The 15,165-nt window shown below is 42.0% G+C and overlaps 1 protein-coding gene across 1 annotated transcript in view; it reads left to right on the top strand.

The window, feature by feature from the left end:
• The window catches only part of TUBGCP3 (tubulin gamma complex component 3), a 55,012-nt gene extending 45,067 nt beyond the window's left edge, over positions 1–9,945 (top strand). The window contains exons 15-22 of the mRNA XM_064143733.1: positions 420–555; positions 2,248–2,316; positions 3,077–3,212; positions 6,215–6,303; positions 6,438–6,569; positions 6,810–6,950; positions 7,518–7,634; positions 8,823–9,945. Coding sequence (XP_063999803.1) covers positions 420–555; positions 2,248–2,316; positions 3,077–3,212; positions 6,215–6,303; positions 6,438–6,569; positions 6,810–6,950; positions 7,518–7,634; positions 8,823–8,981 — 979 coding nt within the window. The 3' untranslated portion in view covers positions 8,982–9,945. The remainder of the gene's footprint in view (positions 1–419; positions 556–2,247; positions 2,317–3,076; positions 3,213–6,214; positions 6,304–6,437; positions 6,570–6,809; positions 6,951–7,517; positions 7,635–8,822) is intronic.
• The last annotated feature ends 5,220 nt before the right edge of the window (positions 9,946–15,165 follow it).

Raw genomic sequence — 15,165 nt, forward strand, 5'->3', positions numbered from 1 at the left:
CAAGCTATGCCAGGGGAAATTTAGGCTGGAGGTGAGGAGAAAGTTCTTCACTGAGAGAGTCATTGGACACTGGAATGGGCTGCCCGGAGAGGTGGTGGAGTCGCTGTCCCTGGGGCTGTTCAAGGCAAGATTGGACGTGGCACTTGGTGCCATGGTCTAGCCTTGAGCTCTGTGGTAAAGGGTTGGACTTGATGATCTATGAGGTCTCTTCCAACCTTGGTAATACTGTGATATGAATAGGTTTGCTTTGCTCAAATATTTTGGTCATTGATTTGTTTCATAGTTAAGACTGAAAGAGTAATATGAAAGGTTTTGGAAGTCTGTCAGAAAGTATTTCATTGTGTACTGCAGTTACTATGAAATTGCTGCTGTGGAATATCTCAATAATGTGCTGTGTCTGTTTGTCTCATAATCACCAGGCCAGAGCTCGCAAGACCAGCTACAACCTTATATCAGCATAATCTAACTGGAATCCTTGAGACAGCAGTGAGAGCAACTAATGCCCAATTTGATAATCCTGAGATTCTCAAACGATTGGATGTTCGACTTCTGGAGGTCTGTTGTATCATAGTAACTCTGACTTGAAACATAGCTTTTCTGTGTGTACATGCAAATATCTACATGAAACAAAATTTCCCTGTGTATATAGTAGATACCTTCCACCCCCTTTCTGTTCAAACCCATTTTGAACTTCATTTAATAGGTTGTTGTGGAAGGATTTGAGTCTGAGTTTGGGGTGAGATATGAGGCCGATTTGAAGGTTATTGAATTAATATATACAAAGATAATTTCCCCCAAACTTATATACAGCTAACCCACAAAATTCTTTGTACACAGTTGGTGAAACTATTTTACAGAATGTCTACTTACAGCCGAATTAAGCAACTTGGTAGAGGTTTTAGAAACGTCCTGGTCAGAGAGTCTCGCGGCATAAAGTGCCACTGGTAAAGCTAGTAAAATTCCTTAGCAACTTGAATCAAGAGAGTTCGAATACTCACTAGTTGGAAGTCTCAGTATCTGTGGTTCCAAAATATATATAGTGAAAGCCACGTGATTGATTTCACATGGAGCTAAGAGTTCAATTTGAATTTGGGGCGCACTGTCTGAGAAGGTTCCACAGACACGATGGGGCTGATGCAGGGAGCTGGAGCGGCGGCAGCTGGGAATGCCTTGTTTGGTCATCCACTGGATGGGTGCAGAGTGTCGTGGAACAAAGGGTCACGTAAAGCGAACAGAGGTAGTGGCTCCAGGCAGCAGGCAGGGAGAGGTGAGCGGTGGAAGTGGCAAGAGCACCTTGTTTACCTGGATTGCCCTATTTATCAGATGTGGGCCGAGATTGATGGTCCTTTGGCCACAGTATTGTCCAATAGGCTTCTGGCAGTCAGCCAAAACACACCAAATTAGGAAGGGTCCACAAGTCTGGTACCCCCAAATATGGGGATACGGTGGGTGGGCCACATGCTAAACGCGTGGGCTTATGCAACCGTGTTGCACAACCTGAGCCTTGGGCAGGCCAGACTTGGTGGCACCAGGCCTGCTGTGCCCCTTTTGTCCGTTTAATGTGTTTACCTCTGGTTTGGGCAGGAAAACATGTCCAGGCAAGGCAAGGCATATGTAAGCCTATTTGGGCCTCTGTGGCCCTCCACTACATAGGTCTTCTTTTCCTATTTCCTGCCTGTCATCTATTTGTATTTCAGGCTGTGGGTTTACAGCTATTTTATTGGCAATATGAAGCTGAATATTTGGGATCTAGCTGTAATGGATTCTGCAACAGTTCCTACTGTTGTTGCTTTTACAAGAATCTGCAGGGTAGTCTCTTTTTCACCATGAATTACAAAGAACGAAGCAATGAAGATCTCTCATGAAGAGAGATCTCTGGTAAGAAACTTGAGTTAATGAGAAAGCTCCAGTCCAGAAATGGGAGTTAAATTGATGAGCTGTACCATCTGGAAAAAGTCTATACTTTAGACTGACTCCTGTGTAAGAAGTTTTTCTTTCCTTTCATTTCCTTTACTAGCTTCAAGAGAAAAATACTGACATGATGAACATCAGCATTTGGGTGAGGTAAATCCCACCCATGTGTCAAACTTTGATCTTGTTTTTGACAAGGAACTTGTGTGTCTTGTATTGATGTGGAAGCTTGTGTTTTTTGTAGACTCAAGAGTGGAGAAGAGTAAGCAAGAACTGGCCTTCTAGTGCCAGTATGCTCTGATAATACACTGAAAGTAGCATATCTTTTTGATGCAGGTATCTCCTGGGGACACTGGATGGGATGTCTTCAGCTTGGACTATCATGTTGATGGACCAATAGCAACGGTAATGTCCTAATTTGAACATGTCTCGGTTCGCAAGATGATTTGCTAATTTAGTTGTTTTTAATTGAAATAACCCTTTTTATTCTGGAGTGTAAGATCAGAGAGATGAATTTTTTTGCATCTAGGATTCACCCACTGCCAAAGCAGTTCAGCCAGAATCTCAATTCTTACAAATTAACCGTGAGTGATGAAAAGCTACATTTAAAATAATCATTACTGAACATTAGGAATTCATTTGTTCCAAGCAGGGATTTTAGCAAGTACTTAATAAATGGACTGCTCTTCTTTTCCATTGTTACTAGTCTGTAGCTGCTAATTTGAGATAATTTGCAAGGAGCTGGAAGAATGTATTGAGGAGAACCTGCTTGTAATGTCTAAATGAAGTATGATAGTATTAATTTGAACTACTGAGAAAATAGCCACACTATTGATCAGAATACATTTAGCCTCTATAAAGAACTCTTTAAATAGGACATCAAAATATGAATCTAATGAGCAAAATTTTTGGGCTTTATCAAGTTCATCCCTTACACTTCTTGCCATTCCTTGTGTCTACTTGAATGTTGGATAGTTAAATTCAGCCCTTGAAGGAAGGTATTTCCAAAGCTCTGGGGTGTCTGTTTTTTGGGTTTGTTTTGTTATTTTGGGCAATATTTACCAATGAACTACGTGGGTCAGATAAGATGAAATGTGCAGAGGTTCTAGGTCCCTCAGAACACCCACTATGTCTCTTAAATTAGTACTGATACTTTGTTTTGTAGGTGTTCACACGTGAATGCATGAGCCACTATCTAAGAGTATTTAATTTCCTTTGGAGAGCAAAGCGAATGGAGTATATCCTCACTGATATATGGAAAGGGCACATGTGCAATGCAAAGCTTCTGAAAAGCATGCCAGGTGAGAGAGGCCTAAATGGATGACATTCTTGTAAGCTGGATTTAGATGACTGTGTATTATTTTAAAAGGGAAGAAGAAAAGGCTATTGAAACAGACAAGTTTTATATTCTGTTGCTCCTCTTGACTGTTTAATGGTAGATCATAGAATCATAGAATGGTTTAAGTTGGAAGGGACCTCAAGGATCATCCAGTTGCAGCCCCCTGCCATAAGCAGGGACACCTCCCACTAGAATAGGTCCCTCAAGGCCTCATCCAACCTGGTCTTGAACACCTCCAGGGAGGGAGCATCCGCAACCTCCCTGGGCAACCTGTTCCAGTGTCTCACCACCCTCACTGTAAAGAACGCTTTCCTAACATCTGGTTTGAATGTCTTCTCTTCCATTTTAAACCCATTACCCCTTGTCCTGTCATTACAAGGCATTGTAATTAGTCCCTCCCCAGCCTTCCTGTAGGTCCCCTTCAAATATTGGAAAGCCACTATAAGGTCTCCTCAAAGCCTTCTTTAGGCTGAAGAGCACCAACTCTTGTAGCCTGTCCTCATAGCAAAGCTTCTCCAGCCCTCTGATCATCCTTGTGGCCCTTCTCTGGAGTCGCTCTAACAGTTTGATGTCTTTCTTTTGTTGGGGGCTCCAGAACTGATAATGATGAAGATGAAGTAACTTTGGAAATGGAAGTTTCCTGTTTATTATTTTACTTGATCATTCATTGTGAGGTTTCGTAATGCAACAGCCCCATCTCTGACAAAAGATTGTTACGCTTCTGTCTCTCTTTATTCACCTTCCTTGATGCCCACCTACCTGTACCTTGTGTCTCCCTCTTTTTCTTGTGCTGGGAGTAGTAAGTCTCACACGTGCACCCTTGTAAAGTGTACTACTTTTACCTTCACTCATTCTCTGTGCGTTAATATATCTTGGTTAATATGTTTTTAATGATTACAAACTGCTGGGTGGAAGCAGACATCTCTTGGCCTCAGAAGGTTGCTAAGAAACAAGCTTTTGTACAGGATGACTAGCTTTCCTTTCTGCTTCTGTGAGATAGCATTTCATTTACTGTCATTTCCCTGTCCCAAATAAGTGCTTGCCTGACTTCCAAACCAGTGGTGTTTTGCATTCTTGCTTTCTGTTCCCTTTGAAACTAGGGTGCAGTTGACAGATTTTATTCTCATCACCTGATTGTCATCAGTTAAATTTGTTTGTACTTTTGTTTTCAAGAAGTTTGTTTTTTCTTCTTTTTTTTTCTCTTCCCCCTCTCCTCCTTTGGAGACCTTTCTTAGTCTCTTACTCTGCTGTGGAGCAATCTTCTTCTTACTTGAGGCCTTTAAGTTTAGCAGTTTTAAGTAACACATCCATTAAAAAAACTGGCCAAGCTTTTACAGCTGTTGTTGGCAGAAGGAGCCAAGTGCTGTGTTTCTCAGTTTCTGCCTCTGACAAATAATACATTTACAAGTACCTGTACCACCTTCTGCCTGGAGACTCAAGAGTCTGTTTTGCTCATTGACACGTCTAAGTTGAAAGCTACAAGTAGAATTTTTTTTCTAAGATACATTTTTCTCTGTCTTCCTCTAAAACAGTACCTTACCCTTCGAGTCAATGAGCACCAAAGGAACGCAGTAACTAATAGGAGGAAGCAGCTGCAGAGTCATAGAATCATAGAGTCAACCAGGTTGGAAGAGACCTCCAGGATCATCCAGTCCAACCTAGCACCCAGCCCTATCCAGTCAACTAGACTGTGGTCTTTTGCTTTTCAGCCACAATGAGGTCATTCTGGCTTTAAAGGATAGTTTCACTCACAATTTCCCAAAAGTCCTTAACAGCCAGGAATTTTCATGCTCTGAGAAGGAATAGTTCCAGATAGTAGTGTTGAGCTTACTCTTTTCCTGTCAGTAGCTGGAAGAACAAAAATGTATCCAACTCACCAATGTTGAGGAATTTATGTTGTGTAGACAACTGGAGTTTCTCTTCATCTTAAAGTAGATGGCAGTATAGAATGGTTTGGATTGAAAGGAACCTTACAGATCCTGTAGTTCTAAGGTGTCTGCCATTGCCAGGGACACCTTCTACTAGACCAAGTTGCTCAAAGCCCCATCCAACCAGGCCTTGAAGACTTCCACTTCTCTGGGCAATCCATTCCCATCACCCACCAGCTTCATACTTGTGCTTCTCTTGATGTAGCCCAGGATACAGTTGGCTTTCTGGGCTATATGCACATGTTGCTAGGTCACATATTGTTATCCACCCAGAACCCCCAAGTCCTTTGAAGGCCTGCTTTCAATCCATTCATTGTCTGTAAAATCCCATGATACAGAAGTCCTTTTTTTGATTAGTCTCATAGCTTGTCTGCAGAGGCAAATCACTTTGGCATCTTTTTAGAGATTACTTCCTCTTTCTTGATTCCAGAAGGCTGAGTACCTTCATTCCAGAGAATCTTATCAGTTGATGGTAATCTTGATATTTCCCTTCTGCAACAGAGGTGAGGTCATTAGTGACTTACCTGTGGGGGTCTGTCATAGATCAGGGAATGGAACTTGGACCCATGTGAGCCACAAAGTCCCTACCACTACCAAAACCATCCTCTCTTTTGGCCTCAACACAGTTAAATAATGCAGAAATATGCTCTCTGATTTGTAGGCTTAATGTAAAAGACCTAAGAGGCCCCAGAAGCAACTACAAACATGTGGCCTCAGGTTTTCAACCGAAAGAACGCCCTGTGTTTTGCTCTCTTGGGACTGGGAGAGGGTTTTTTTGTCCACTTGTGATACTTAGCAATTTCCCAGCACTGTCTTCAGTGCACAATTGCAATCAGCTTTGGATTACTTTTTCTAGGATTTTACTGTGCAATGTTCTTTGCTCATCTGTTAGCAGCCAGCATTGCTGCTACCATCCAAGATTTGTGACTGTTTTATGAAGTATTCAATTTGGTAGAGAAAACTTTTAACAAGCTGGTTTGATGGCTGTGCCTGTCCTTGTGATCTTTAACCTGCCATCTCTTTGGATTTTTTACAGAGCTATCTGGGGTGCTGCATCAGTGTCACGTTCTGGCATCAGAAATGGTCCATTTCATTCATCAAATGCAGTATTACATTACATTTGAGGTATACTCTATCCACCCAATTAGTTGCTTAAAAATTAAGTACTTTTAATGTTTTGTATGTGTTGTGTGTCTTAAATTTCAAAGAGCTTGTCATCTAGCAAATCAAAACAGCCCAATCCTGAATCATTGCTCCAGGTGCTTGAATGTTCGTGGGATGAACTCTGGAACAAGGTCCAACAAGCACAGGACTTGGATCACATCATTGCAGCTCATGAAGTTTTTCTAGACACAATCATAGCTCGGTGCCTTCTGGATAGTGATTCCAGGGTAAGTCTTCTCCTTTGCATTAAATTGCAGCTTTGTGATCTTGTGTTACGCATTAGGAACCATTTTCTGTGTTGTAAGAGCAAGGGGAAAAGTCACTTTTCTTCTTCCAATATCAGACAGTCTCTCCAGCTGTGTATAAAAAGGTGCAATTTACCCATATTCTGGAGACCGGTAGTAACTTAAAATGCTTTTGCTGTACAACCGTTTTGTTGTTTGCTGATTTAACTGTCTGTCTCACAGGTACTTCTCAACCAGCTTCGAGCTGTTTTTGATCAGATCATTGAGCTCCAGAATGCCCAAGATGCAATGTACAGAGCTGCTTTGGAGGAGTTGCAGCTGAGGCTGCAGTTTGAAGAAAGGAAAAAACAACGTGAACTTGAGGTACAGTTAAGGATATTACTAGAACGTGAAAATTAATGGAGGCAGATACACTTCTCTGTTGATATGAGCAGGATTTTAGATACCATGTAGAGGTGCAGCAAAAGTAAAAATGTGATTGGAGCAAATATAAAAGTTGTTGTCAGTAGCCAGTGAATTCAAAGAAAAACGAGGAGTGGCATTTTACATTTCTGTCTTGCCCAAAACTTTGAGGTGGTTAGGTTCTCTAGTGAGCTTTGGAGTATGAGAAATTTAGAGCTCTCTTAGATGAAGTAAAGGGAAGAGGCATTGATATTCTGAACCTCTTTGCACGAAATGCCATAGCTCCATGCCTGCCTCTCTGCTGTGAGTCTGAGACATGCAGTACTGGTGTGAGACTCACCTCAGGTTTCTTTCATGTGCTGTATGATCACCAAAGGGTCTGATCGTTTCAGTATTCATCTTCATGTTTAGCTTTCTATGGCAGTGGTTGGTTTGTATAAACATGATGGTGTAACTGGGAAGAATGTGGCCTGGTTAGCAGCTTTTATCTTGTGATGCTTGACCTCAACTCATTTGGTCTCTGTGTAGGGCAAGTGGGGTGTAACAGCATCAGAAGATGAAGAGGAGAACAAGAGGATTAAGGAATTTCAAGACTCAATACCCAAAATGTGCTCACAGCTGCGAATACTCACTCATTTCTACCAGGTGCTCCTTAGATTGTATTTCTTTTAAATATATATACTGAGCTTTGATATGTAGAAATCAATTTCAAATGTTGAGTAGCTGTAACTTCTGTATTTGTGTGTGCAGTTTGTGGATCTCCTTTCTCTAGCAGTAAATGTAATAACTATCTTCTAGTGTAATCTGGAAAAAGCCCTCCTTCTGCATTCTGGTTTTTATTGCCATTTTTGCAAGTCCTTGCTATTTAAGACTACAGAAAGGATCTTTATTAATGGCCTAACATTTGGTTTTAGACAGACTGAGATGGGCAGTGTTGGGAGGGACACGTGCACAGGTATATATTTTTTTTAATGGAACTTTGACATTGTCTTAATTTGTTATGTCTGATTTTAAAGGTCCCATTCCTTAGAAAAATCAGCTGTTGTATTTCAAGGGAAGCGTTCCAGAAAGAATGAAAGGGAGTGAGACAGCACTATGTGGCACAGCAGCCTTTTATAGTGGCATATCCACGTTAATGTTTAGTGGAGATAGGGAAGTGAGTCTTCCCATCCTCACGATGTCCTCTCCTTACCTGCATGCTGCGGAGCTCCTGCAGTCACTTGGTTAGAGCTGAATGGCAAGCTGGACTCCAGAAGCACGCCTCTCTGGTGATATGTGCAAGTCCTGTGTAAAAACTACCCCAAATGTATAGTGTATTGCTGTTGAGTTTGTAGTTCTTACTGCTCTCACGCTCTGCTCTTCAGAGCTGCCACTCACTGCTGTGTAACCTACATCAAATATGTATTTTCAAAGCAACCAGTGGTCTAATGATGGCCTGGCCTGCATTGTACATGCAACCTTGAAATAAGGTGATGTCTCCTGTTGGCATAGATTGGATCCTGAATGGTGTCCTAGGTATACTGAGGCTGCCCTGGGAGGGCCAGGGCATTGAGAGTCTTCAGACTGATGGGGAGTGCCAACAGGGTACGAAGGAAGTGATTTAGAAAATCAAGCTGTTTTTACTGGAGACTCTAAAGTGCATGGTAGATACCTGGAGATAAAATGAATGTATTGTAGAAGGAGTGAATCCAGCATAACTGATTTGCTAACAATGCTGCCCTTTCCCAGATTATGTCTTTATTCTTGTCAGGCCTAGGCTCACCTAGCATCTCTGTGAAAAACACACCAGCGATGTCTTCATAGCTGTCTCTTGGGTTTTTCTTTCTCCTTCAGGGAATCGTGCAGCAGTTCCTGGTTCTGCTGACAACCAGTTCTGATGAAAGCCTTCGATTTCTTAGCTTTAGATTGGACTTCAACGAACATTATAAAGCCAGAGAGCCAAGGCTTCGTGTGTCATTGGGCACTAGAGGCAGACGAAGCTCACATATGTGAAACAACTACTAAGGACTGCGCCTCAATATCCAAAGGATGTTGAATCTGTTGTTGGACAAGGCAATCAGTGTAGACATTATACAACCAAATCGTGTGTGATTGGCGTCTACCATTTCTGAAGACAACATGTTTCCAGTCATGTGATTGTGTAACACTGTATAGCAGAAAGCAAAAAAAGTAGGATTTTTTACACTGACGTTTCCAGATTTACCAGACTAAGCAAGTTGATTGAACCTCTTCCAGTCTACTTCAAAAGTCATCCTTTGAAACAAATGCCAATTTTATTTGAGGCTTTCTGAGCTCTCCCCACTGTAACTTATATCTGTGTCAAGGAAAATGAATCTTTTGTTTATAGAAAGCACCATTTCTTTTTTTAACAAGAAAATGAGAGGGTTATTTTTTCTATATGTACTTGTTCTATTTGAAGAGAGAGTTTTGTTAAAGCCAAGAGATTAGGGCCCAGATCTAATGTCCTTGTTAAGAAGCTATACAGCATTTCATCATGCTGATTTTTCAGTGTTGTGATGTGTTTGACTGTGTGAGAAACTTTGTATCAGGAGATTTAAACTTATATTTACTTTTTTTGTTGTTTTCAAAGTTAAATGGAAATTTAAAAATTGGTAGGGAAATTCTATGGTTACTGTACAGGAGAAAACTATAGAAGCAGAGCAGGAGTGTATCTATTGCACATAAGGTCTGAAAAATGAAGTTAAAGCCTTAGTACTGTGGGAAGGACAATGTTGGTTAAGATTGAATTAAATGAAATAATTGATGTTCAGACAAACTGACTTGGCTAATGTAAACTTCATTCTCTTCCCTATTTTTTCATTGTAAATATTTATATATTGCTGTTCAGGTGCTGGGGAGAGAGGATTTTTTTTTGCAAAGTTGTCATTATATCAAGTCATTTATTATGTTCCACAAGTGCAAGCTTAGGAAAATAAAAACACAATTATCTTTCAAATGTGTTCTGCTTTTTGTAGTTAAAAATGACGATTTTTCCACAGGGCAAGAAAATAGAAGCTTTCAGTTAGGAGTGTATTAATTGACAGATCTCTATTCATTACAGGTTTTTCTCTGTACAATTTGTAACTTAACAATTACCCTCAGACCAGCCAGATCTGTGGCCTGTTTCGCCCGTTGCCCTTACACTGCTTAGATACCTGAAAGCCGAAGAACCTTCCTGACCATGCAGGTGAGGCTGCTGAGCCATGATGGAGGTGAACTCTGGTGGGGACAATACACTGTTTTTCAGCCCTAGATTAGCTGGTTTGCCCTCTGGATAGAATGATTCCCGTTATTGTGTGGGCCTTGGAATCATAGCTTTTATTAACTAAAACATGTGAGGCTTTTAACCCTGTACATTTACAGCACCTGCTAGTGCAGGTACCCTCATGGGGTTACTTGACAGGCAGCATTTCAGCTGTAAGAAAATATGGTCTCTGAAGCCAGTAATTTTGTGCTAAAGGAAAGCTGAAGGATGCCTTTGTCGGACAGGAGTACTCTGGTTTTGTGGGAGCTTATTGTTCTTGTAAAGTCTAAAAGAACTACAAAGTGTGGGTGAGTGTGGTTTTGTCTAAAACTGTTGGGAAAAGAAACAACAAAAAAACCCTCAACACGTTAGCTGCACAGGCACCCTTGGTCATTGCCTTGAGAAACATACTTCATGATCCCGCGTGTCATTGGGCAATCCACAGGCTGGAGAGGCGTTCAGAGCTAGGGGACAAGTTTCAGAGCAAGGTTGAGTTCTCTTTGCTGCTAAATTAAATCCAGGAGTGCACAGGGAACCCACAGTGGTGTAGCCTTGCTGGATTCTGTGGAAATCCATCAATCTGGGAAGAGTCCTCACTGCTGCACATGTTGCTCCAACTGGCAAGCTTAGGGGTACATTTCAAATGCAAGGCGCAGAAAACCTGGGCCAGCAAGGACCTGCCATTATCCTCCTGCTCCTTTGTGGGTGGAGACCAGTCTTTTATCCCAGCAGTTGTCGTATTCATTTCAATCTACATGGGTTTTGTCCCTACCTACAGTTAAAACTGATCAGTTGTGTAACATGCGTAACTTTGGGAAGCCAGTGACTCCCTTTCAAGTGAGATAGAGTGATGACAAAAACACTTGGACACAAAGAAGCATCTTTGTAATAATCTGTTAGCCCTACACTTTTAAGGCCAGATTCTCATCAAAATAGTGGATCAAAAGTCATGAGAAAGAAATACTGCAAATTTTCCTTTTGACTTGGAAATAACTAGGGTAGGGTGTCCCTGCCCACGGCAGGAGGGTTGGAACTAAATGATCCTTGTGGTCCCTTCCAAGCCTGACTGATTCTATGATTCCAACTAAATTAGCAGCATCATCAGAATAAATTATTCAAGAATGCCACTACTTCAGACTGGAGCAGAAAACTATGACAATGCATCAATAGATATTTGAAAGGTGATACATAGAATAACCTATCCAGCTTTGCAGGAAAGTCCTCTGGAATTCGGGGGAAACTGTTCCTGAGATCTTTAGTTTCTGAGGCAATGGCATCCATTCTTCTCTCTTTCTCAAGAGACTGCCTTTTAGCCATGTCTGTGCCTGAGGAAGTGCTATCACCACTCTTGAACCTTCTCTGACAGGCAGGCTGAGGGGAAAGTTCTGAATCCCTAGCACAGAGTAACTACACTACCCATGCTGGAAGACCCCCTGGAAGTGGATGGGAGCCAGCGATATTGTCTCTGCAACACACCAAATGGCTTTTCTGAAAGGACATTCTTCAGTGCAGAAGAGGAGACTGATTTTTACAAAGCTCTCACAACAGCAATGCCACAGCTAACTGTGCTCCAGGGTACTGTCTCTGGAAATGCTTTGGAGTGTGGTGCAGATGTCCAACCAAGGATGCTGTGAAAAGCAACTCAAAAAATACGGGAAAATAGTGGGGTAAAGCAATAAAAAGGGCTGGGTTTGTGCAAACAAGGTGATGGTCAATGTTTTTCTAGCCTTGCTCTTCGAATCAGTGCAGCTACCCTTACTAAATCCCTTTCCCTGTCTGTGTGATGAGGATCTGAGTAGCAACTGCAGTGAGAGGGTGGATGTGTCTGAAGGTGGGAAGGAAATGAAGGGACTGAAGGATCATCTGCTGGCTGGACCATGTACATAAGCTCAGCTGCTGGAGAGATCCGTGTTTGTACAGTGACCTTTTCAGAAAGGGTTGTATTCAAGGAGTTTGTGATGTCCAACAGGCATCACTGTTGTGCTAGGCCTTGTAGCTGGGGCTTGAGCAGCCTAAATGTCAGCATGATCATCCACTGTATGGGGAACCTGATCAACAATCCATGCCAGCGTATCAGAAGAAGGAAACCCTCTATGGATGAAACATGAATGGTGCACCATGAGGCCCCATCCGGTGCTGAACAAAGGCACAGTGCCCAGCATCTGAAGTGGAGTAACTTCTACTTACTACCTGTATGCTTCTTTTTATCCTATTTATATTCTTGGGTTTATTCTGTTGTATTAAAACAGCTATTTGTTAAGACATTTGTTGTCAAGTCTTTCTTACTATATTAGTGGGAGATATAGGTGATACATAGATCTTCCACTAATATAATATCTCTATGTACCATTAAGGGACCTCCATCCAGCTCAGCCAGAGAGAGGAGTAGGATGAGGCCATTGGTCCTGTCTGTTCATGTCAGTGTTCTGTATGTCTGGACTGATCTGTGTGGCCAACCATCTGCATTCATGGTGTGTATGTGTGCTCTGTGTGCACCCTGAGGGGTGGTTGTGGCCAGGAGGAGGTTGCTCTCTTCTCTCAGGTGGCCAGCACCAGAATGAGAGGACACAGGCTCAAGCTACACCAGGGGAAATTCAGGCTGGAGGTGAGGAGAAAGTTCTTCACTGAGAGAGTCATTGGACACTGGAATGGGCTGCCCGGGGAGGTGGTGGAGTCGCCGTCCCTGGAGCTGTTCAAGGCAGGATTGGAGGTGGCACTTGGTGCCATGGTCTAGTCTTGAGCTCTGTGGTAAAGGGTTGGACTTGATGATCTGTGAGGTCTCTTCCAGCCCTGATGATACTGTGATACTGTAACCATTCAGGCTTGCCCTATGCAGCGAACCTAGGGGAACCTGCTCTGGCAGGGGGGTTGGATTAGATGATCTCGAGAGGTTCCTTCCAATCCCTGTCATTCCACGATACAGCAATTCTCTAAAGTATTAAGCCAGGCACATTGATACAATATTCTAATTACTCTGTGTATTTAAGGCATCAGAATCATTTACAAGGGTAAACTTGATACTCTCACTAGAAGAACCATGGAGGTGTTCAAGAAAAGCCTGGATGAGGCACTTAGTGCCATGGTCTAGTTGACTGGATAGGGCTGGGTGCTAGGTTGGACTGGATGATCTTGGAGGTCTCTTCCAACTTGGTTGATTCTATGATTCTATAAAAAATGCCTTGGTCAGTATTTATTTTCATTCTTTTTGTTCCAAAGTTCACCTTGGTACTATGATTTGACTACTCAATGTTGTACATTCTCTCACAAAATCATCGGACCAAGACCTGAGCATCACATGAGTGGAAATACAGACTTGAGTGCAGGTGAAAGGACAGAGATGAGCAGAGGTGTATGGGGTCATAAAGAATACAGAGGTCAGGCAAGTCAAAGAATCTGAGATGATGGATAGTTGCTTACAAAGAGAGAAGGGCAGGGAAGAGAGCAAGGGTTCTTAGGACAATAAATGGTGAACAAAGAGATGCCAAAGAGAGAGTAGGCAAAGATAACACATGATGAAAATGTTGAGGAGTGAAGGAGGTGAAATTCCTACCACTGCACACTTAATTTACTTTAACTCTTTGTGGAACAAATGCTGTTAAATGTTTTCCTCCAGAAGTCACCAGAAGAGCAATTAAGTTAGCTAAACGTTGGAGTAAGAAAAATGCTATTGGAGTGATTGTTACCATCAGTCTGAACACTTAAAGACACAGAAACAAAATGCCGTCACAAGGTAATTACCCCACGTATGAAATCTTCCAGTGCAAGAGACAATGGGAACCAACTCTTTGCATCTGAGATACACACCACAAGAACAAGGCAGTTAGGCATCTAGGATCCCTTCATAATGAGAATATTTCCACAACATTGCTTCATTGCCCTTTAATTCATTTCTAAGAATTGCCGAAAGAGAGAAGGAACAGTCTTCTGCTTTGCTTTCTAACCAGCCATTGCATTCACTCCTTGAAAGAGGGTGTTTGCACTGAGTTTTACCTTGTTTCTACTGAACGGTGCTGAAGGGTGTTAAAGAAATAAGAAAGAAGTTACAATAGGCTTACAGTGGCAGCTGATGCAAATGGAACCTTCTTTTAAAAATCCAGTGTATAAAAGTGAGAATTAGTGCAACTGACTGAACTCTTGGATGGAGAGGAATAAAAGTGCACCTGTTAGTGGGGAACAGAAAGCATAAAGAGAACAGAAAAAATTGAGTGACAAGTGCCTGGAACACAAACCCTATGAGGAGAGGCTGAGGGAGCTGGGGTTGTTTAGCCTGGGCAAGGAGAGGCTCAGGGCAGACCTCATTGCTGTCTACAACTAGCTGAAGGGAGGTTGTAGCCAGGTGGGGGTTGGTCTCTCCTCCTAGACAATCAGCAATAGAATAAGGGGACACAGTCTCAAGTTGTGCTGGGGGAAGTATAGGCTGGATGTCAGGAGGAAGTTATTCACAGAGAGAGTGATTGGCATTGGAATGGGCTGCCCAGGGAGGTGGTGGAGTCACCGTCCCTGGGGGTGTTCAAGAAAAGCCTGGCTGAAACACTTGGTGCCTTTGTCTAGTTGACTGGCATGGGCTGGGTGCTAGGTTGGGCTGGGTGCTAGGTTGGACTGGATGATCTTGGACATCTCTTCCAACCTGGTTGATTCTATGAACCTATGAATCTATAAGTATACTTGACAAAAAAGAAAAGCACTCACTGCAACTTTGTTAACACAACTAAAATTTAAGGCAAAAACAGAATATATTTTTTGACATCTCTGATCCAGGTTATCAGAACATCTGTAAATAAACTGCGTATTTCCTTTATTATCTTATAAAAAGAAAGATTAATGCTGTAAAAAATTATGCTATTTATGTCACAATGCATGCTCATAATAAATACATCTACTACCAGGCAAATAGAAATATAATTATTATGTCATTTTATTTGTTAAGGAAAA

This window comes from Pogoniulus pusillus, chromosome 5 (genome assembly GCF_015220805.1).
Source record: "Pogoniulus pusillus isolate bPogPus1 chromosome 5, bPogPus1.pri, whole genome shotgun sequence".
NCBI lineage: Eukaryota > Metazoa > Chordata > Aves > Piciformes > Lybiidae > Pogoniulus > Pogoniulus pusillus.